This window comes from Esox lucius, chromosome 18 (genome assembly GCF_011004845.1).
Source record: "Esox lucius isolate fEsoLuc1 chromosome 18, fEsoLuc1.pri, whole genome shotgun sequence".
In the NCBI taxonomy this organism is placed as follows: Eukaryota; Metazoa; Chordata; class Actinopteri; order Esociformes; family Esocidae; genus Esox; species Esox lucius.
In genome coordinates, this window is record NC_047586.1 from 931467 (window position 1) to 955573 (window position 24107).

Sequence of the window (24107 nt, forward strand, 5' to 3'; positions counted from 1 at the left end):
AACAGACAAGAATAACATTGGAACGGACGTTAAACGCACAGACTAGATTGTTAACTATATTACCTTATTTATTTCAATTATGGCTTTTATTTTGAAAAATAAAATTTTAGTTAGCACTGCTAGCTTAATATCCTGCTGCTAGAAGAACGGTAATAAACCTCGAATGGCCATCACAATCGTGAAGTAATGAATTCAGAAGTTGTAGGGTCCCTGCCTTCAAGGGTCCCTGCCTTCAAGGGTCCCTGCCTTCAAGGGTCCCTGCCTTCAAGGGTCCCTGCCTTCGAGGGTCCCTGCCTTCAAGGGTCCCTGCCTTTTAGGGACCCAGCCTTTTAGGGACCCAGCCTTTTAGGGACCCAGCCTTTTAGGGACCCAGCCTTTTAGGGACCCAGCCTTTGAGGTTCACGCAGAGTTTATTTAATACAGATGTCTTTAAAGTCTGTTGTTAATCTACTGTCACTACAAAGACATCATATTGTACCCAGTCCCTCTCTGACTGTCTCTTTCATACACACACACACACACACACACACAAAATCTAATCCTTGAACACTGATGCACACACACGCGTGCTGACACCAGTATCAAAGTATTCTGTGAAATATTCAGTGCCCTCAGTATAAATATTAATCAAACTAAACCTTAATATTCCTCCTCCATTAAACTGTGTATCCTTCATGTGCCTCCCTGCTGGATCCTGTGTGTGTGTGTGTGTCTGTGTCTGTGTGTCTGTCTGTGTGTGTCTGTTCGTGAGTGCCAATGTGTCAGTTTGCGCTTTTTGGGGTTTCATCTGCTTGCTGCTGTTCAGTTCAACATGTGGAAATCCAATTAGTTTCTCTTCATTCCTTGCTCCTGTCTGTTTTCTTATCAGTCCCACCCTGCTGCAGTTCAGTAGTTACACACAGGTTAAACCTAACCCTAAATCCTAAACCCTGAAGCCTAAACCCAACCATAACGCCTTATTTTTGAAATTTAGAATATATTGAGAACATACCAACCAGTGTCTAGAGTGTAGAGGTCACTGTGTTGGCGTGTCTAGAGTGTAGAGGTCACTATGTGGTGGAGTGTCCAGAGTGTAGAGGTCACTATGTGTTGGCGTGTCTAGAGTGTAGAGGTCACTATGTGGTGGAGTGTCTAGAGTGTAGAGGTCACTGTGGTGGAGTGTCTGGAGTGTAGAGGTCACTATGTGATGGAGTGTCTGGAGTGTAGAGGTCACTGTGGTGGAGTGTCTGGAGTGTAGAGGTCACTATGTGGTGGAGTGTCTAGAGTGTAGAGGTCACTGTGTTGGAGTGTCTGGAGTGTAGAGGTCACTATGTGATGGAGTGTCTGGAGTGTAGAGGTCACTATGTGATGGAGTGTCTAGAGTGTAGAGGTCACTATGTGGTGGAGTGTCTAGAGTGTAGAGGTCACTATGTGGTGGAGTGTCTAGAGTGTAGAGGTCACTATGTGGTGGAGTGTCTAGAGTGTAGAGGTCACTATGTGGTGGAGTGTCTAGAGTGTAGAGGTCACTATGTGGTGGAGTGTCTAGAGTGTAGAGGTCACTATGTGGTGGAGTGTCTAGAGTGTAGAGGTCACTATGTGTTGGAGTGTCTAGAGTGTAGAGGTCACTGTGTTGGAGTGTCTGGAGTGTAGAGGTCACTATGTGTTGGAGTGTCTGGAGTATAGAGGTCACTATGTGGTGGAGTGTCTAGAGTGTAGAGGTCACTGTGGTGGAGTGTCTATAGTGCAGAGGTCACTGTGGTGGAGTGTCTATAGTGCAGAGGTCACTATGTGGTGGAGTGTCTAGAGTGTAGAGGTCACTATGTGGTGGAGTGTCTAGAGTGTAGAGGTCACTGTGTTGGAGTGTCTGGAGTGTAGAGGTCACTATGTGTTGGAGTGTCTGGAGTATAGAGGTCACTATGTGGTGGAGTGTCTAGAGTGTAGAGGTCACTGTGGTGGAGTGTCTATAGTGTTGAGGTCACTGTGGTGGAGTGTCTATAGTGTTGAGGTCACTATGTGGTGGAGTGTCTAGAGTGTAGAGGTCACTATGTGGTGGAGTGTCTAGAGTGTAGAGGTCACTATGTGGTGGAGTGTCTAGAGTGTAGAGGTCACTATGTCGTGGAAAACCTTCTACAATGTTTCACTTTGGTGAACACTATTGACAACTTACAGATTTCAGGGTTGGAGTCTAATGGGAGATGGACCAGAGCTCAAAGACAGAGAGCAGAGAGGAATTGGATATTGACCTTGAACACTTTTGTACAAAAAGCTTTTACTGAAAAAACCTAAAGGTCCAGTAAACTTACCTGACCTCTTTCACTTCATTGTTTTGTTCCTTGCAGCTGGTTAAAAGTAAACTCAATTCAGAAAAAGGGATCCTTGTAGAATAGGAAAACAAAGTCCAAGTTATATATACATAGGTGTGTGTGTGTGTGTACAAAAAAGTTGTGAAACTGTACAAATTGTGAGTAAAAAAGGAATGGAATAATTTACAAATCTCAAACTTATATTTAATTCACAATAGAATATAGATAGACATTTTGTAATGTCATGCCAAATATTGGCTCATTTTGGATTTCATGAGAGCTACACATTCCAAAAAAGTTGGGGCAGGTAGTGTCACGGCTTCGGGGTTTAGATGAACAAGGAGGAGCAGGAGAAGGCGTGGTGGAAGGATATTTTAATGGTATCCAAAAGAAATATACTATATATGTTTGACGAAGCGTAGCACAGCTCTTTGTCGGTAGAGACAATCACACACAAAGACAGGGGGAGCAGAGGGAACATATATACCGGGGGTAATAGCGATGATGAGGAACAGGTGCACTAAACGGGACACAGGTGAAATGTATGATGAGACGGTGGTGTCAGAAAGCCGGTGACGTCGACCGCTGGAGCCCACCCGCTGCAGGGGGAGGTGAACCAGCAGAGGTCGCAGTTGTCACAGGTAGCAATAAGAGGCCGGAAAAGTTAAATGTACAGATAAAGAACAGCTGGAGGACCAATTTGCAACTTATTATGTCAATTGGCAACATGATTGGGTATAAAAAGAGCCTCTCAGAGTGGCAGTGTCTCTCAGAGGTCAAGATGGGCAGAGGATCACCAATTCCCCCAATGCTGCAGCGAAAATTAGTGGAGCAATATCAGAAAGGAGTTTCTCAGAGAAAAATTGCAAAGGGTTTGAAGTTATCTTCATCTACAATGCATAATATCATCCAAAGATTCAGAGAATCTGGAACAATCTCTGTGCGTAAGGGTCAAGGCCGGAAAACCATACTGGATGCCCGTGATCTTCGGGCCCTCAGACGGCACTGCATCACATACAGGAATGATACTGTAATGGAAATCACAACATGGGCTCAGGAATACTTCCAGAAAACATTGTCGGTAAACACAATTCACCGTGCCATTCACCGTTGCCGGCTAAAACTCTATAGGTCAAAAAAGTAGCCATATTTAAACAGGATCCAGAAGCGCAGGCGTTTTCTCTGGGCCAAGGATCATTTAAAATGGACTGTGGAAAAGTGTTCTGTGGTCAGACGAATCAAAATTTGAAGTTCATTTTGGAAAACTGGGACGCCATGTCATCCGGACTAAAGAGGACAAGTACAACCCAAGTTGTTATCAGCGCTCAGTTCAGAAGCCTGCATCTCTGATGGTATGGGGTTGCATGAGTGCGTGTGGCATGGGCAGCCTACACATCTGGAAAGGCACCATCAATGCTGACAGTTATATCCAAGTTCTAGAACAACATATGCTCCCATCCAGAAGTCGTCTCTTTCAGGGAAGACCTTGCATTTTCCAACATGACAATGCCAGACCACATACTGCATCAATTACAATGTCATGGCTGCATAGAAGAAGGATCCGGGTACTGAAATGGCCAGCCTGCAGTCCAGATCTTTTACACATTGAAAACATTTTTGCATCATAAAGAGGAAGGTGCAACAAAGAAGACCTAAGAAAGTTGAGCAACTAAAAGCCTGTATTAGACAAGATTGGGACAACATTCCTATTCATAAACTTGAGCAACTTGTCTCCTCAGTCCCCAGACGTTTACAGTCTGTTATAAAAAGAAGAGGGGATGCCACACAGTGGTAAACATGGCCTTATCCCAACTTTTCTGAGATGTGTTGATGCCATGAAATTTTAAATCAACTTATTTTTCCCTTAAAGTGATACATTTTCTCAGTTTAAACATTTGATATGTCATCTATTTTGTATTCTGAATAAAATATTGACATTTGAAACTTCCACATCAATGCATTCTGTTTTTATTCACAATTGTACAGTGTCCAACTTTTTTGGAATCAGGTTTGTATATACACACACACTGATCAGCCATAACATTATGACCACCGACAGGTGAAGTGAATAACACTGATCAGCCATAAGATTATGACCACTGACAGGTGAAGTGAATAACACTGATACACCCATTAGCCATAACATTATGACCAGTGACAGGTGAAGTGAATAACACTGATACACCCATCAGCCATAACATTATGACCACTGACAGGTGAAGTGAATAACACTGATACACCCATCAGCCATAACATTATGACCACTGACAGGTGAAGTGAATAACACTGATACACCCATCAGCCATAACATTATGACCACTGACAGGTGAAGTGAATAACACTGATACACCCATCAGCCATAACATTATGACCACTGACAGGTGAAGTGAATAACACTGATAATCTCGTTATCATGGCACCTGTCAGTGGGTGGGATATATTAGGCAGCACGTGAACATTCTGTCCTCAAAGTTGATGTGTTAGAAGCAGAAAAAATGGATCTGAGTGACTTTGACTTGTCGCCGCTTTTCCTTCCTTGGACAGCTTTTGATAGGTACCAAATTGTGATGGCTAGACGACTGGGTCAGAGCATCTCCAAAACTGCTGACTGGGAACATCCCAGAAGGGCTGCAGTTTTGGAGATGCTCTGACCCAGTCGTCTAGCCATCACAATTTGGTACCTATCAAAAGTGGTCCAAGGAAGGAAAAGCGGTGAACCGGCGACAGGGTCATTGGCAGCCTAGGCTCATTGATGCACGTGGGGAGTGAAGGCTGGCCCGTGAGGTCCGATCCAACAGACGAGCTACTGTAGCTCAAATAGCTGAAAACGTTCATGCTGGATCTGATAGAAAGGTGTCAGTTTGTTGGGTATGTGGCTGCGTACCCAAATCCCTGTAAATGTTAACGTAAAAGTTAAAAAGGAAAGTTGCCTTTTTCAAAATGGGGACAACTAGTTCTTGGAAATGTGTGTATCATACACATACACACACACACACACACACACACATACAAATACACACTCAATGATGACAACACAGTTCTGAAATATTTAACAGGTGTCAGCACCCCAAATCGTTTAGGGATGTATATGAATAGCCCCCGGCATCAACAGTAAACAGAAGCACTGCTAAATAATGTAGTTTTTCAACTGCAGCTTAATGTACTTTAGCCTGACACAGATATGATCCCAAACCCAGTCACACGGTCGATAGAGGTGTGGTGAGAGAGAGGGGAGGAGGGGGGAGGAAGAGAGGGGAGGAGGGGGGAGGAGGGGAGAGGAAGAGAGGGGGGTCAGAAGGAGAGAGACTATAAAGATGAACGAGGGAGAAGGAGACTGAGAGAGAACCAGAAATGGTGGGAGGGAAAGATGGAAGGATGGAGGGAGAGATGGGAGGATGGAGGGAGAGATGGGAGGATGGAGGGAGAGATGGGAGGATGGAGGGAGAGATGGGAGGATGGAGGTACAGATGGAAGGAGGGAGAGAGAGAGAAGGGGGGGCCTACAGTTTTGTAGTGTCAGCGTTTTCTCTCTGGTGTGAAGTGGATCCATCTGTGTTCTGCTTCAGGCTGGGAAGGGGTTAAGGTGTGTGGGAAGCAGTTTGGCCTTTGAGCCAGTTAGATCCCCAAGGGATGAGAAGTGGAAACATTGGTGTCTTTATATGTTGTTTATTTCTCACCTTCTCTGTTCTTTCAGAAATGCACTGTTCTCCCCCCACTGGGGAGGCAGGGAGAGAAGAAGGTGGGGAGACAAAGAGCGGGGGGAGGCAGAGGCGGAGGGAGGTGGGGAGAGAAGGAGGAGGAGAGGGAGGGAGGCGGGGAGCGAAGAAGGTGGGGAGTGAGGGAGGGAGAGAGGCGTTGTTCGTTCTCTCCTCCCAAACAGCTGGTGTGTAGCTCTGTGACAGATGGCTCAGCCTTCATGGAACTCCAATGCACAGCCTCTCAATGATGCTGCACTCCTACAGGCTCTGCTGGTTCAGTTGACAACCTTTTAATGTCAGTTTGACACCACAAAATGTATCTTTAACACTGGATGTAACAGCTGATGTAGTCTGGATGTAATGACTCATTCAATTCATTTGCAATTTAAATTCAGCTTTAATATGGTGATGTGGTTCATTCCATGTTCCAACATTCAGTCAGTCAGTCAGTCCGTCAGTAGATGTCCCAGGGTATGAAGGTCCCAGGGTATGAAGGTCCCAGGGTATGAAGGTCCCAGGGTATGAAGGTCCCAGGGTATGAGTGTCAATGACCTGTCCTCCAAACATTTACTAATTCACATGTTGTGTTTTCTGTCCAATCAGAGCTACCAGAGAACTGGACGGACACCAAAGAGACCCTATTGGAGGGGATGGTGTTTCAGGTGAAATACCTCGGCATGACCCTGGTGGGACAGCCCAAAGGGGAGGACATGGCCTCTGCCGCTATTCGCCGGATCGTCGCCACGGTGAGTCAGGGGGTTTCATTGAGGTTAAAATAACAACTCTGAGGCGTTTCCTTGTGAAGAGGTGGAGAACATGCGTATTTGTTATACAGTGCAAACTCAGTGAACTTTTATATTGTGTGTCTGCTTGGGCTGGCGTTCTGCTCGGCAGAGCTGCTCATTCACACATCCAGCTCAGAGGGAACATAGGTGGGGGTTTTATTCTGCTTGACCATACCTCTTTTCACACCAAATCCACGCCCGGGGTTTGTGGCCAAAAAAGCTCTATTTTGTCTCCCTTAAAAACTGAATCCAATCTAGTTCCTGTGATGTAAAGTCCTGGCGCTGATGTTCATGTGTTGATTTGAGTATGTTTAGCGTCTCGATAAGATGCACGCAACAACACAACCACTCCCAACCAGTCACACTTGTCAATGAAGCCCACACCCAGCAGTAGTAGATGGATTAAAACTGAATTGATTTCCTGCAGAAGAAAAAAATACACCCAAGTCAATTGTCTCCCGTTCCCTTGGAAACCAGGCATTCTGAATAGGATTATTACGCTACTTATTTCTTGGCGTTGGCCTCCCAAATGACACCCTCTTACCTACATGGTGCCCTACTACCCAGCCCTAGCACTCTGGTCAAAATAGTTCACTACAATTTAACATAGGGCATGCTTTAGGACACTACCTGTTTATCTTCAAAGCCAAATCCACTACCCAGTAGGAATCCTCGTATATTCTAAACATCCTTTATGTTAGCAATAAGGCACAAGGGGCGTGGTATCTGGTCAATAAGGCACAAGGGGCGTGGTATCTGGTCAATAAGGCACAAGAGGGCGTGGTATCTGGTCAATAAGGCTCAAGAGGGCGTGGTATCTGGTCAATAAGGCACAAGTGAGCGTGGTATCTGGTCAATAGACCACACCTGTGAGCTGTCGTTAGATACCAGTGTGCCTAGATGCAGCCTGTAGATGTGCTGTTATAAACAAACAATGCATTTAGAACAGTAAGAAGATCCAGAAAGGAAGAGGAATCCCAACATGTTGGTGGACTTTGGTATTTCATTGCACATTTTGTTCTTCTGTAAAAGCCAACCATGTATTGGCCTTTTTTATGTTTTGATAACACCTCTCTGCTATCCACAATCCTCCTCTTCTCTCCTGTACTCTCCTCTGTCCTCCTCTTCTCTCCGCCACTCCCCTCAGTCCTCCTCTTCTCTCCTCCACTCCCCTCAGTCCTCCTCTATTTTCTCCTCCACTCCCCTCAGTCCTCCTCTTTTCTCCTCCACTCCAGTCAGTCCTCTTCTTCTCCTCCACTCCAGTCAGTCCTCTACTCCTCTCTACTCCCTTAGTTCTTATCTCTCTTTTATTCACCTCCTTCACAAATGATGGGCTTGCACTTCAGATGTGTCCATTGTGTGGTATCCGTGTTCAGTAATGACAGTTCTCTGTTGTGTGCTGTCACAAGGCCCGGGCCAGTGCTAAGAAGTTCCAGAAGGTGACCCTGACAATCTCCCCTAAAGGCATAATCATCACGGACACAGAGACACAGGACCTTGTTGAAAACGTCTCAATATACAGGTACTGATGACATCATAATGGCATCATAAAGAATGTCTCAACATACAGGTAATAATGACATCATAATGGCATCATAAAGAATGTCTCAACATACAGGTAATAATGACATCATAATGGCATCATAAAGAATGTCTCAATATACAGGGTACTGATGACATCATAAAGAACGTCTCAATATTAATTGATTGATTGCAGGTTATGTCACATCATTGTTTTCAACTTTCCTTGTGTATGGAGCACTGTTTGGGTCTTTGCATGTCAAAATGAACACAATAACTGAACACTAACTGAACACAATAACTGTTATTTAATAATAACAAGAAAACACATGACAGAATTATCCTGAAAACTATTAATGGCAGCTGCAGTCACTGTCAGTTTTCTTCGAAATTATTTTGCTTCATGTGACTATATTCACTTTTTCTATTAAAACACTTGACAAATAAAATAATAGTATAGATAGATAGTCTAAACAAGCTAAACGTGTAGCCTTGATGTTGAATACCCCTGGTATAGATGTTGAATACCCCTGGTATAGATGTTGAATACCCCTGTTATAGAAGTTGAATACCCCTGGTATAGAAGTTGAATACCCCTGGTATAGAAGTTGAATACCCCTGGTATAGATGTTGAATACCCCTGGTATAGATGTTGAATACCCCTGGTATAGAAGTTGAATACCCCCGGTATAGAAGTTGAATACCCCCGGTATAGAAGTTGAATACCCCTGGTATAGAAGTTGAATACCCCTGGTATAGATGTTGAATACCCCTGGTATAGATGTTGAATACCCCTGGTATAGAAGTTGAATACCCCTGGTATAGATGTTGAATACCCCTGGTATAGAAGTTGAATACCCCTGGTATAGATGTTGAATACCCCTGGTATAGATGTTGAATACCCCTGGTATAGATGTTGAATACCCCTGGTATAGATGTTGAATACCCCTGGTATAGATGTTGAATACCCCTGGTATAGATGGTGAATACCCCTGGTATAGATGAATGCTGAATACCCCTGGAATAGATGAATGCTGAATACCCCTGGTATTGACGCTGCTGCTCATTGTTCTGCCTGATAGTTATTAGGTCGTAGAACTTTTACCTGGCTGTCTAATACATCTGGTCTGAACTGTGTTGTGTGTGTGTGTGTGTGTGTGTGTGTGTGTGTGTGTGTGCGGGCGTGCATGAGTGCGTGCATGTGTTTATGTCTGTGTGTGTGGTCAGTATCATTGTAATCCAGTCCTATGTTCTTATGGCTGTGATCATCCTGTCACCTCTGGGGTCGGTGGGGTAAAGTGTGTGTGTGTGTGTGTGTGTGTGTATGTGTGTGTGTGTGTGTGTATGTGTGTGTATGTGTTTTCAGACTACACACCCTGCTGATCTATCTTATCAGCTGTAGCAGACCACAGGCCAGGGCCATCATCCTCCTCTTTCATCTCTCTTCTTTTTATCATCCTCTCCTCCCCACCTCCTTAATCTCATCTCCCCCTCTCCAGCCCCTCTCCTTATATCTACCCCAGCTCTTTAAACCCCCTCACTTCCTCAAACCGTTTAATCTCCTCAAACCCCCGCAGGTTTGAAAATAAGGGATATTAGATATGAAATGAGTCGAGGGTCTTTGTAGCAGAGACACTACAGGGCCAAAAGTATGTGGACAACCGATACACTACAGGGCCAAAAGTATGTGGACAACCGATACACTACAGGGCCAAAAGTATGTGGACAACCGATACACTACAGGGCCAAAAGTATGTGGACAACCGATACACTACAGGGCCAAAAGTATGTGGACAACTGACCATTGCGCCTATATGAGATTTTTGGGCATCGCATCCAACTGTTCGGCCTGGGAAACCCTTTTTGTGATGCTGATGTTGCTTCCGGAGGCAGTTTGTAAGTGATGCAACAGATGATAGGCGATTTCTATGCCCTCCAGCCCTCGGCGGTCCTGTTCTGTGAGTTTGCGTGGTCTACCACTTCGTGGCTGGGCTGAGGTTGCTTCTAGACGCTTCCACTTGACTGGGGAACATGTAGTAGGGCAGACATTTCACAAACTGTCTTATGGCAAAGGTGGCATTCAATGACAGTGCCATGTTTAAAGTCAATGAGCCCTTCAGAACGGCCCATTGTACTGCCAACATTTGTCTGTGGAGATTTCATGGCTCTGTGTTGGTTTTTATGCACCTGTGAGCCATGGGTGTGGATGAATCCTTTGGGTAGGGGTGTCCACATACTTTTGGCCATATATATATATATATATGTCTAATTTCAACTTTTTTGGAGAATTTGCAGTGATTGAAAAATATTTTCCAAGCAATTGTCTCAATTGCCTGTTGCCAGCCACTGGGTTGACAGGATGTGTAAACGACTATTACATTGTGTGTTTTCTCAATTAGTGTGTGCATAATTGTTTTTCTAAGTGTGTGTGTCTTAATTAGGCTGTGTGTGAATTACCTAAGGCCAAGTTGAACAAGGGATGTTAAACCAACACTGAGGCTGTGGCAAAGATGTAACAGATGATGAGGGCTGAGGGGAGATGGAAACCTCAGACCTGTCAATAAACATTTCAGTTTGTTGATATTCTCTCCCCTCCCTCTCCCCTCCCTCTCCCCTCCCTCTCTCCTTTTGCATTTAAATCATTTAGCAGGCTCCCCTGGCTTTGGCCTGACAGCAGTAAGAGGATTCATTTACTCTACATACTTTTGTATCGTCCCCCTGTGGGAATCAAACCCGCAACCCTGCAAGCTACACACTACACAGGCCCATTTCCTCTCTACTCATCTCCTTCCCTCTCCTCCCTCTCTCCTCTTTTCCCTTTTTCCTTTTCTCTCTCTCCTCTGTCTCCTCTCCTCCCTCACCCCTCTCCTCCTATCTTTCTCCTACCCTCTCCCTCTCTTATCCTTCCTCCTATTCTCCTTCTGTCTTATCCTCTCTCCTCTCCTGTCCTCTCTCTCCTGTCCTCTCTCTCCTGTCCCCTCTCCTCTCCTCTCCTGCCCTCTCTCTCCTGTCCTCTCTCCTCTCCTGTCCTCTCTCCTGTCCTCTCTCCTCTCCTGTCCTCTCTCTCCTGTCCTCTCTCCTCTCCTGTCCTCTCTCTCCTGTCCTCTCCCTGTCTTTCTCTCAAATCAGTGTCAATCAATTTAAAGGCTTAATTAGCCTGTGAAACATTTATTTACATTGTCATGGGCAAATGGAAAATGGAAAAAAAGTAAAATCTAAGATCCTTCCACTTGGGAAGGAATGCCTGGGGCTCCCTCGATCCCAAGCCGACACAAGAAACCGTCTGAGTGCAACGAGGCAGAGCAATCATATTGAGGACCCCCAAACCCAGAGTTAATCACACCCCCATCCACGGATCCCCAGGCTAATTCAGGAGCCAGATTATAATATTATGGGTTCTTTATTTACATTGTTCTGCAAGAATAATAATATGGGTTCTTTATTTACATTGTTCTGCAAGAATAATATTATGGGTTCTTTATTTACATTGTTCTGTAAGAATAATATTATGGATTCTTTATTTACATTGTTCTGCAAGAATAATATTATGGGTTCTTTATTTACATTGTTCTGTAAGAATAATATTATGGGTTCTTTATTTACATTGTTCTGTAAGAATAATATTATGGGTTCTTTATTTATATTGTACTGTAAGAATAATATTATGGTTTCTTTATTTATATTGTACTGTAAGAATAGTATTATGGGTTCTTTATTTATATTGTACTGTAAGAACAATGTTATGGGTCCTTTAGGTATATTATGTTGTTTGAATAAACATTTAGTTATGAACATTTTTATTTTATTAATGTTTAAAGTGTAGAGTATTTTCTGGCATTAAATCTATGGAAACAGCAAAGAAAACCAGAGGACAGAGGTTTTGCAGAAGAGGAGAGGCAGTGGTCCAGAACTCTGTGCCACCCGAGTCCAAGTTTTATACATTTTTATTTATCTGATTTTACTACTTGCTTGAGTTACCAGTAATGGAAGACAATTCATGTTTCCTGGCTTCTGTTCCAGGCTTGGGGACTGTGACCAGACCCCTGGTGGGTTATATAATTGGGTTAAAGAATTTACATATTTTACACACTCAACCCTCACACACACACACACACACACACACACACAGACTTCTCACACACACACACACCAACAGACCTCTCACTCACACACAGACACACACACCGATAGACCTCTCAGACAAACACGGAAAGACTTCTCACATACACACAGAATGCATACATGTGAAGCAATAAACACAAGTCTTCCCCACATGTTGTTGAAACATCCATCCATTTATTTATTTATCTATCTATGTATTTATGAATATGTTTATTCATTCAGGCCGCTGCTTCCAACTTTGTTTCATTTTACAATGAGGCCCTGAATATAAACAGTAAGCGGAGGCTTGTTGATTAATCTAGTTTCGTAGAGGAATATAGTATGAAATAGTTGGGTGTCTTGGGCTTTGCTATTTGGGTCACGCAGCGCCTCAGCTTCTCAGCCAACAACACTTTTCCATCTGAGAGGAGATCTGAGAGAGTCTTAGCACAGCTTGTTGTTTCGTACAGGAGTTAATGGCTTGTTTAGCTTGTTAGCCTTTTGAAGTGGAGACACACACCTACATAAACACAGACACAAGCACACACACACCTACACCTATAAACACACACACAATGCAAGCTGAGTCTCATAGGTTATCTCTCCCTTCCTCCCTCCTTCTCATCCACCAAACTCACACACACATCACAGATCTGGTCTGTGTGTGTGTGATTGCACAGGGTGTAGACACTAATTGCATTTTCTTGAGCAAAGGACAGGAAGAGACCTGTGGAAGACATTGATTACTCTAACTCTCTGTAGGTTATTATTTAGCTTCTGAAAAAGCCTCTATTACTCCAGAATAGAACAGAGTCCCTCCACTGGCCTCTATAACTCCAGAATAGAACAGAGTCCCTCCACTGGCCTCTATAACTCCAGAATAGAACAGAGTCCCTCTACTGGACTCTATAACTCCAGAATGGAACAGAGTCCCTCCACTGGCCTCTATAACTCCAGAATAGAACAGAGTCCCTCCACTGGCCACTGTCTCCGACTTTCTGCACGCAGCTATTTATATTTGTTGCCTGAACGTGTGTGTGTGTGTGTCCAATTGCAAGTTTGATCTCCCTCTCCTGTATCTTCCTGTAGACATGGATGCTCTCTGTCCTCTGCTGTAGGGGATCATCTGCATGTCTGGAAAACTATTTTTATTGATCAGTTCTAATCTGTTACATACGTTGATATTCTGATCTATTCTGCTCTGTTCTTATCTTTCTATATGCATTTAGATTCTCATTTGTTGTTTTCCATTAGGTGGTACAGTTGTAAGGAATAGGGTGCCATTCTGGACCCAGCCTCATTTTGGCTGCCGTCTGTGATCGGTGACCTGATATTCATTACGTCCCCTTCACACCCGGCTGGCATTGGCATCCTGCTCATTCATATGCAACAGACGAAGATGATGAGAGTAGTTATTAACAGAGGATCATAATATTTTCTCTATCCGCGCTGTGATGGATGGAAGATGGCACATCGAGGTGGAGTGGCAGGTTCTACGTCACCAGGATAACACATTCGGTTACCACAGCAACTCTTTGATACATTAGATGTTATGCAGTTTGTCCAAATGGGCAATAAATGTACCTACACAAATTGGTTTCTTCGGCAGCCAATTCGGATTTGTTTGGCTAGTTTGTGTAGTCGTCTGTTTTTAATCTGTCTTTTTATGCTTGTAGAATTTCCTACTGTACGGCAGATAAAACTCAGGACAAGGTGTTTGCCTACGTTTCTCAGAGTCAGTTCAACGAGACGCTAGAGTGTCATGCCTTCCTCTGCCACAAGAAGAAGATTGTAAGTGCAGGTCAAAACTGTCAACATTTTCACAAGAGATTTTTCTTAAGTATTTACACTCCGTCACTGTTTGACAAGGATGATCACTGTTGAATATCAGAAATAAAACTCTGATAAAGCAGAACGTAATTCGTGCTGCCCTATAAGACATCAGGCAACTGTTAATTAAGCAAGTGTGGCATTAAAAGGAAAGATGTTATGTGGCTCCATCTAATGGTAGCTACTAGCAATCACAGTCCAATTGTGTTACATGAAACTCCTGTTGTTTACAGGCTCAGGCTGTAACTCTGACAGTGGCCCAGGCCTTCAAAGTAGCTCTGGACCTGTGGGAGATTGCTCAAGAAGGTAACTACTACGTCCACAACAGCAGAAAGTCAAAAGAGTATAATTTTATTTCACTGGTATTTTTTTACTGGAAAGGTTGGCACAAAAAAACGAGTCATACTTTCCAAGATTATTTTCTTTGAACTTTAAGTTTCTTGAGTCTGAAACTTTTTTCCTCTCCATCCTCAGATAAGAGTAAAAAGACCAGGATGTGTTGCTCGTGTTCAGTCAGTGATGGACAAACAGAGACGACAGCCACACACACACAACCTGTCTCAGGTAGGTCATCTCTGTCTCAGGTAGGTCATCTCTGTCTCAGGTAGGTCATCTCTGTCTCAGGTAGGTCATCGCTCTCTCAGGTAGGTCATCGCTCTCTCAGGTAGGTCATCGCTCTCTCAGGTAGGTCATCGCTCTCTCAGGTAGGTCATCTCTCTCTCAGGTAGGTCATCTCTCTCTCAGGTAGGTCATCTCTCTCTCAGGTTAATTTAGTGTGTTTCTGTATGTACTGTTTAGTTCAGTGGATACTGCAGACTTGGAACCTCTTTAAAACACACACATTGCACAGCAGGTGATGGTGGTTAAGAGTTAATTTAGCTCCTCTACTCTCTCCTGCCAGTTCCCAGGGAGACAGGACTCTGTAGTTGAAGGATTCAGTTCAGTGTGGTTTGATGGAGGTGCCCTGTGGACTTTCATTGGTCTATCCTGTCTAAAGGGACAAAAAATATTTGCTTCTTTATCCCTTCTTATCCACTGCCCTTTGATTTATTCCTCCCCTCTTCTCTCTCTTCTTGTATCTCTATCATCCTCTCTCTCACTCTTTCTCTCTCTCTGTTTCTCTCTCATCTATTGCCATTTTCCCTCCACTCCTCTTCATCCCTCCTCCCCCTGACCTCCACTCTTTCCTCCTCTTCGTTAGACTCAGAAAAGCCCCTGGTGAAGGAGGAGAATGTGAGACAGCCGTTCTTCTCCATGTCCTTCAGCTCACCGTCGCCACGCAACAAACCCAGCCTGAGACGACCAATCAAACACGACTCCTGGGTAGGTCAGGATTTGGCTTTCAGGCCTCTGATTGGTCTAGCCAGCCTCATCACCGAGCCCAGTATGACTCAAGCATAGATGCATGTTGAAGTACACTACCTTTGACCAAGACACCATGTCATATGCCGACTATACCTCTACCTCCTCAAAGATGTTGCTAAGGATTGTGGATGGTGATGGTGGATGGTGATGGTGGATGGTGATGGTGGATGGTGGATGGTGATGGTGGATGGTGATGGTGGATGGTGATGGTGGATGGGGATGGTGGATGGGGATGGTGGATGGGGATTGTGGATGGTGATGGTGGATGGGGATGGTGGATGGTGATGGTGGATGGTGATGGTGGATGGTGATGGTGGATGGTGATGGTGGATGTGGATGGGGATGGTGGATGGGGATGGTGGATGGGGATGGTGGATGGGGATGGTGGATGGGGATTGTGGATGGTGATGGTGGATGGTGATGGTGGATGGGGATTGTGGATGGTGATGGTGGATGGTGATGGTGGATGGGGATTGTGGATGGGGATTGTGGATGGGGATTGTGGATGGTGATGGTGGATGGGGATTGTGGATGGTGATGGTGGATGGCACTGCCTCGCTTCACTGCTGTGTCACTGCAGAAAGCAGTTTAGGGCATCTTAGGGCAGCTTAGGGCAGCACTGTTTGGCCTCACTGCCCAGAGGAGACGGGTGGATGCTAGACAGACCTGCCGTGTCTAGATGCACTCTAGTGACACCTGGTGGTGTATCAGGCTCCTGCCCGCTCAGCTCTGGTTGTTGGCAGGTGAGTGTGCTCTCCACCAGCTAGTGGGCACAGGGAAATAATTCCAGGTAAAGCAAGCAGTGCGATAAGATCAGAGGGGAGACACGGCTCAGAGGGGAGACTCGGGTCAGAGGACACGTGTCTCGATCTTCTCCCCAATATAAAGGCCATAATCACAAAATTTATTTAGGTTGGTGGTTCTAGCTCTGTGTGTTGGCATTTAATCACCACTGCGTGGCAGCGTTCTCCTTTAAATGCTTCCATACACCAATCAGCCATAACATTATGACCACCTGCCTAATCTTGTGTAGGTCCCCCTTTTGCCGCCAAAACAGCCCTGACCCGTCGAGGCATGGACTCCACTAAACCTCTGAAGGTGTGCTGTGGTATCTGGTACCAAGACGTTAGCAGCAGATCCTTCAAGTCCTGTAAGTTGCAGGTGGGGCCTCCATGGATCGGACCTGTTTGTCCAGCACATCCCACAGATGCTAGATTGGATTGAGATCTGGAGAATTTGGAGGCCAAATCAACACCTTGAATTTGTGTTCCTCAAAACATTCCTGAACCATTTTCGCTTTGTGGCATGGTGCATTATCCTGCTGAAAGAGACCAATGCCATCAGGGAATACCGTTTCCTTGCTCAGGTAGGTGGTACGTGTCAAAGTAACATCCACATGAATGGCAGGACCCAAGGTTTCCCAGGAGAACATTGCCCAAAGCTGCCTCCGCCAGCATGCCTTCTTCCCATAGTGCATCCTGGTACCATGTGTTCTCCAGGTAAGCAACGGACACGCACCCAACCATCCAAGGAAACATGATTCATCAGACCAGGCCACCTTCTTCCATTGCTCCGTGGTCCAGTTCTGATGCTCTAGTGCCCATTGTAGGTCCTTTCAGCAGTGGACAGGGGTCAGCATGGGCACCCTGACTGGTCTGTGGCTACGCAGCCCCATAAGCAACAAACTGCGATGCACTGTGTGTTCTGACACCTTTCTATCAGTACCAGCATCAACTTTTTCAGAAAATTGAGCTACAGTGGCTCGTCTGTTGGATCGGACCACATGGGCCAGCTTTCATTCTCCACGCGCATCAATGAGCCTTGGCCGCCCATGACCCTGTCGCCAGTTCACTGCTTTTCCTGCCTTGGACCACTTTTGATAGGTACTGAGCACTGCAGAGCAGGAACACCCCACAAGGGCTGCAGATTTGGAGATGCTCTGACCCAGTCATCTAGCCATCACAGTTTGTCAAAGTCGCTCATATCCTTACTCTTGCCCATTTCTCCTGCTTCTAACACATCAACTTTGAGGACAGAATGTTCAAAGTTACCTAATATATCCCACCCCCTGACAGGTGCCATTATCTGTGTTATTCACTTCACCTGTCAGTGGTCATAATGTTATGGCACCATAGATGACAGCCTTTCTGTGAATGGCACCATAGATGACAGTCTTTCTGTGAATGGCACCATAGATGACAGCCCTTCTGTGAATGGCACCATAGATGACAGTCTTTCTGTGAATGGCACCCTAGATGACAGTCTTTCTGTGAATGGCACCATAGATGACAGCCCTTCTGTGAATGGCACCATAGATGACAGCCCTTCTGTGAATGGCACCATAGATGACAGCCCTTCTGTGAATGGCACCATAGATGACAGCCCTTCTGTGAATGGCACCATAGTCCTTAAACCTCTCCTAGGGGAGGGAAGCCTTTTCCATGTTTTTTAACTTTTGGGGAGCTAGCACAACTGTTTTAATTTGGGGAAAATGATCACACCCTTGATTAGGTGAATCAGATGAGCTAGTTCAGGCCTACAAAAAAATGACTGTTTAAGCACTGTTCTATTGGTTTACCTGTAGAGCTGCTTAGAGGACTTGACAGGCAGAAAACATGTTCTAGCTTTGACATTGATTTCAAACTTAAACCTAGAAGAATCATTAAATAAACAGAATTGTACTAGTTGAACATGGAGAAAGTGTCAATGCTGGAAGAGATACAGAGATGAGATCTTTTCCATCTCTAAGGACATATCTTCACTAAAACCACATCATCATCTAGTCCATCTCTCCTCCTTTTTCTCTCTCTCTCTTTCTCTCTGTTGCTTTTCCTTGTCTGTTTCTTGCTACTTTTTTCAGAATTTCTCCACTTACAGTTCAACAACATATTCCTACACCAGTGTATATGATTCTGTTCCTTCCACCGATTGAGATGTTGAAGAGTCTGTGAGAACCTAGAAAATCCATACAGCATATCACAAACCTGTGGAAAACTATTGACAAATAAATATTGTTGTTAAATATTCCTGATATTAGAGTCTGCGTGAGACGTATATAGTATCCTACAGTATGTTGTCTCATGCACCTGTCTCCTTATCCGCTTTCTGTTCACAGGATGTGGAGGATGGCTTCGATGACGCATTCTCAAGGTATAGCCTTAACAGTGTGTATTATATGTACCTGTCAAACTGTGCATTTTTGTATCTGATGGTAATGTGTATCCACTAAAATCCAACATATTACATGTGTATGTACTGTGCGTAGTGGCTACACCCTGTAAGTAGTGGCTACACCCTGTAAGTAGTGGCTACACCCTGTAAGTAGTGGCTACACCCTGTTCTGGTCTTAAGTGAAGCATCTTCCTGTGACATAGACATGCAAAGCCAAATGAGTCTGTCATTGGAGCCACTCAGGCATGCTGCTAATTACATGCTAAGCTAACGTGCTGCTAATAGCAGACAAAGCCAATGGGCGGCAAATAGCAGGATAAGCTAATGGACTGCTAATAGCAGGCTAAGCTAATGGACCGCTAATAGCAGGCTAAGCTAATGGGTTGAGTCTTTTTAAATACCAGTGAAGCGTGGGGTTGGCGAAAGGGCTAAGAGGTCGGTTTCAGGGTGTGAAATAATAAACAAAAGCAGGGTTTATTGATTTTATAAGACAATAAAAATCCCATGATTCTTCCATCTGAAATCTCCTTTTGTCCCACCTTGCAAATAAATCATTGGCTGGCGAAACAAAATAAGTGACATTATGTTGTAGTCCATTAAAACAAGACAAAATATCTACCTCCCAAAACAAACAAAGAGTGTCTGGAGGAGCCTGGCCATTGAAAGGGATGATTATGTGACTACAGTTTTGAGGCAGGATTCATCAACTTTAATGACTGAAGTTAATCTCTCTTCAGACCCAGTCAGGGTGATTGTTTTAGGGGCTTTCAGCTCTGACTGGGAGCAGCATGGAGGGCCAATCAGGGAACGTTTCCTCTCTGAGGGGGAATGGGGGGGATAATGAAGCCTGTCAAGAGATGCACTATCATTTATTAAACTGGTTTCCAACACACACAGGCACATGTTGACCTTGACACTAATGCACACCTCTCTCACACACACGCGCACACACACACACGCACACACACACACACTGACCATGACACAAATGCACACATCTCACATGCATCTCACATCTGCGACCACACACAACTCTGTTACTTCTAGCTGTATAAGCTTTTGGGAACGTTTCAGATCTTCTGACCAAGTTCCTTGTTCTACGTTCATTTCATTTCCCCATATAATATGTCCTGCTGTGCTCCCGGACTTGATTTATACTGTTTAAACACCACACAAACATGCACATCACACACACGCACACCACACACACACGCACATCACACAAACATGCACATCACACACACACACTAAGGAATGGATCTTCTCCACATTTGATAGATGGCAGGTCATTACATCTTAAAGCCTCAGGTAGATAAGGGTGCGTCCTACATAGTGCACTCCATTTGCCCAGATACCTATGTGACCTGGTCCCTATTTAGTGCATTAAATAGGGTAAAGGGTGTTATTTAGGACACAATAAATGTAATAGTAAGGCACTTAATAATGTCTGTCAGGTATTAGTAATGCCTATCCCCAAGCATGCCCAAAGTGCCCCTGTTTCCAATGTAGTGCAGTATTTCCAGACAGGGCCTAGTGGACTACATAGTGGTCCATTTGGAATACATGCTCTGTATTCTATTGTGTCCAGTTCAGACCTCCTTTCCCAGGGACAAACTGTATCTGGCTGTGGCCCAATGTTTGGTTAGTCACTTAATAACAGATTGAGGGTGTAGCAGAGTACCTTTGTCTCCGCCCCTAAAACTCAGGGTCTAACAATGACAGTGTGTGTTTTTTTCTCTTCCGCTGGAAATGCAGCAACATGGAGCTTGATGAAATGGACACTGGTAAGTCAGGTGAGATCAACAGTTTGTCACACCATGCATGACATATCTATGCAGTATAACTTTAGGATGACCGTAGACCACGAACCACTGACAGGCCTTATTACCGTTATCAGTGGTGTTTACTGACCGTAGACCACAAACCCCTGACAGGCCTTATTACAGGTATCAGTGGTGTTTACTGACCGTAGACCACGAACCCCTGACAGGCCTTATTACAGGTATCAGTGGTGTTGACTGACCGTAGACCACAAACCCCTGACAGGCCTTATTACAGGTATCAGTGGTGTTGACTGACCGTAGACCACGAACCCCTGACAGGCCTTATTACAGGTATCAGTGGTGTTGACTGACCGTAGACCACGAACCCCTGACAGGCCTTATTACAGGTATCAGTGGTGTTGACTGACCGTAGACCACGAACCCCTGACAGGCCTTATTACAGGTATCAGTGGTGTTGACTGACCGTAGACCACGAACCCCTGACAGGCCTTATTACAGGTATCAGTGGTGTTGACTGACCGTAGACCACGAACCCCTGACAGGCCTTATTACAGGTATCAGTGGTGTTGACTGACCGTAGACCACGAACCCCTGACAGGCCTTATTACAGGTATCAGTGGTGTTGACTGACCGTAGACCACGAACCCCTGACAGGCCTTATTACAGGTATCAGTGGTGTTGACTGACCGTAGACCACGAACCCCTGACAGGCCTTATTACAGGTATCAGTGGTGTTGACTGACCGTAGACCACGAACCCCTGACAGGCCTTATTACAGGTATCAGTGGTGTTTACTGACCGTAGACCACGAACCCCTGACAGGCCTTATTACAGGTATCAGTGGTGTTTACTGACCGTAGACCACGAACCCCTGACAGGCCTTATTACAGGTATCAGTGGTGTTGACTGACCGTAGACCACGAACCCCTGACAGGCCTTATTACAGGTATCAGTGGTGTTGACTGACCGTAGACCACGAACCCCTGACAGGCCTTATTACAGGTATCAGTGGTGTTGACTGACCGTAGACCACGAACCCCTGACAGGCCTTATTACAGGTATCAGTGGTGTTTACTGACCGTAGACCACGAACCCCTGACAGGCCTTATTACAGGTATCAGTGGTGTTTACTGACCGTAGACCACGAACCCCTGACAGGCCTTATTACAGGTATCAGTGGTGTTGACTGACCGTAGACCACGAACCCCTGACAGGCCTTATTACAGGTATCAGTGGTGTTGACTGACCGTAGACCACGAACCCCTGACAGGCCTTATTACAGGTATCAGTGGTGTTGACTGACCGTAGACCACGAACCCCTGACAGGCCTTATTACAGGTATCAGTGGTGTTTACTGACCGTAGACCACGAACCCCTGACAGGCCTTATTACAGGTATCAGTGGTGTTGACTGACCGTAGACCACGAACCCCTGACAGGCCTTATTACAGGTATCAGTGGTGTTGACTGACCGTAGACCACGAACCCCTGACAGGCCTTATTACAGGTATCAGTGGTGTTGACTGACCGTAGACCACGAACCCCTGACAGGCCTTATTACAGGTATCAGTGGTGTTGACTGACCGTAGACCACGAACCCCTGACAGGCCTTATTACAGGTATCAGTGGTGTTGACTGAACGTAGACCACGAACCCCTGACAGGCCTTATTACAGGTATCAGTGGTGTTTACTGACCGTAGACCACGAACCCCTGACAGGCCTTATTACCGTTATCAGTGGTGTTTACTGACCGTAGACCACGAACCCCTGACAGGCCTTATTACAGGTATCAGTGGTGTTGACTGAACGTAGACCACAAAGCCTTATTGCTATTAAAAAGCTTACAGGGCACTCAGGCAATCAGCCAACCAGACCCAAACTACCCAGTTTGTAATATATTTTAGTGTATGATTTATGTTCATGTGTTCAGTAAAATGGTATTAGTATGTTCATGTGTTCAGTAACATGGTATTAGTATGTTCATGTGTTCAGCAACATGGTGTTAGTGTTTTTATGTGTTCAGTAACATGGTTGTTAGCTTGAGTTACATTAGATGGTAGAGTGTATAGTCATTGCTGTATTTGATGTAGTCCAATTCCAGCCTCTGTTTCTTTCAATCTCTTTGTTTTCTGCTTCATGTTTTGGCAATGTTTCATGCGTACAACAAATACAGTCAAACCCCCTCCCTTCTTAACCCCCAGCCTTGCAGAGTCCCGGTCGAGACCGAAATCTGACGATGCAGTTTTGAATCATCTGGAGCAGAAAGGATATCTTCACCCCCTGAAGGACCTCATGTCCCAGAGAAGCAACTGGGCATCGATTCAGACTAACAAACCAAAAACAACAACAAAAACAAGACCAACACTGGTACTACTGTCGACACCACCACAGACTCTACTGTCCCTACAAACACCCAAAAACACAGCTTCTGTTTCAGTAATGCCCCACATTTCCCCACAAACACAGCTTCTGATGCACGGCTGCCCCAAATGTCCCCACAAACACAGCTTCTGATGCACGGCTGCCCCAAATGTCCCCACAAACACAGCTTCTGATGCGCGGCTGCCCCAAATGTCCCCACAAACATAGCTTCTGATGCACGGCCGCCCCAAATGTCCCCACAAACACAGCTTCTGATGCACGGCCGCCCCAAATGTCCCCACAAACACAGCTTCTGATGCATTACTGCCCCAAATGTCCACAGAAACAAAGCTTCTAATGCATTACTGACCCAAATGTCCACAGAAACAAAGCTTCTAATGCATTACTACCCCAAATGTCCACAGAAACACAGCTTCTGATGCACTACTGCCCCAAATGCCCCCACAAACACAGCTTCTGATGCACTACTTCCCCAAATGTCCCCACAAACACAGCTTCTGATGCAATACTGCCCCAAATGTCCCCACAAACACAGCTTCTGATGCTGTACTGCCCCAAATGTCTCTATGTCCACAAACCCCTGATAACCAAGACATGCTACTGCCCTTGCAAACCTCAAAGTGTGGGGAAAAAAATAGTATACTGCCGTCACCAGAAATCAGGTCCTGAAAATCCGTCCTATCAGACCACTTTGACCACATGGTACTTTGCATTCTGATACTCTGTCATCTAGAGCAAATACCTTCTCGACACCCAGCATCTGTTTTAAAATAAAAATGGACAACCAGCCTCTTCTCACTTCCAAAGTAAACTCTGATCTCCATGGTGACTCACCAAACGGTACCCTGTTGTAGTGTACTGTAATAGGGTACCGTTTGCACTAGTACATAGATAATTGTCCTTAATGGTATAATCCCACTGTGGTTAGTTAAGACCAGCTCCAACTCTGATGAAAGTGCTGTCTTACTAAATCCATATTGAACACTACCAGCCTCAGGAGGTCACCACCTGGAATACACGTCTTTCAATCTGTTGAAAAAAAAGAAGCTATTCCTTTAATTCAGCATGTTCATTAACACTGGACAGACCAGGCTTCGTTTGACCTACAGTGGGGAGAACAAGTATTTGATACACTGCCGGTTTTGCAGGTTTTCCCACTTACAAAGCATGTAGAGGTCAATTTTATCAT

At 45.0% G+C, this 24107-nt stretch overlaps 1 protein-coding gene across 3 annotated transcripts in view; it reads left to right on the forward strand.

Moving 5' to 3' along the window:
• Positions 1-24072, forward strand: part of si:dkey-71h2.2 (low density lipoprotein receptor adapter protein 1) — a 57147-nt gene extending 33075 nt beyond the window's left edge. For 2 of the 3 annotated variants that reach the window (XM_013138536.4, XM_020056133.3), the window contains 9 exons: positions 6583-6725; positions 8174-8286; positions 14063-14177; positions 14450-14522; positions 14691-14780; positions 15418-15539; positions 18697-18731; positions 20508-20545; positions 22738-24072. In XM_013138536.4, the coding sequence (XP_012993990.2) occupies positions 6583-6725; positions 8174-8286; positions 14063-14177; positions 14450-14522; positions 14691-14780; positions 15418-15539; positions 18697-18731; positions 20508-20545; positions 22738-22784 (776 nt within the window). In that variant the 3' untranslated portion in view covers positions 22785-24072. The remainder of the gene's footprint in view (positions 1-6582; positions 6726-8173; positions 8287-14062; positions 14178-14449; positions 14523-14690; positions 14781-15417; positions 15540-18696; positions 18732-20507; positions 20546-22737) is intronic. The other variant, XM_020056134.3, reaches the window with a different exon arrangement.
• The last annotated feature ends 35 nt before the right edge of the window (positions 24073-24107 follow it).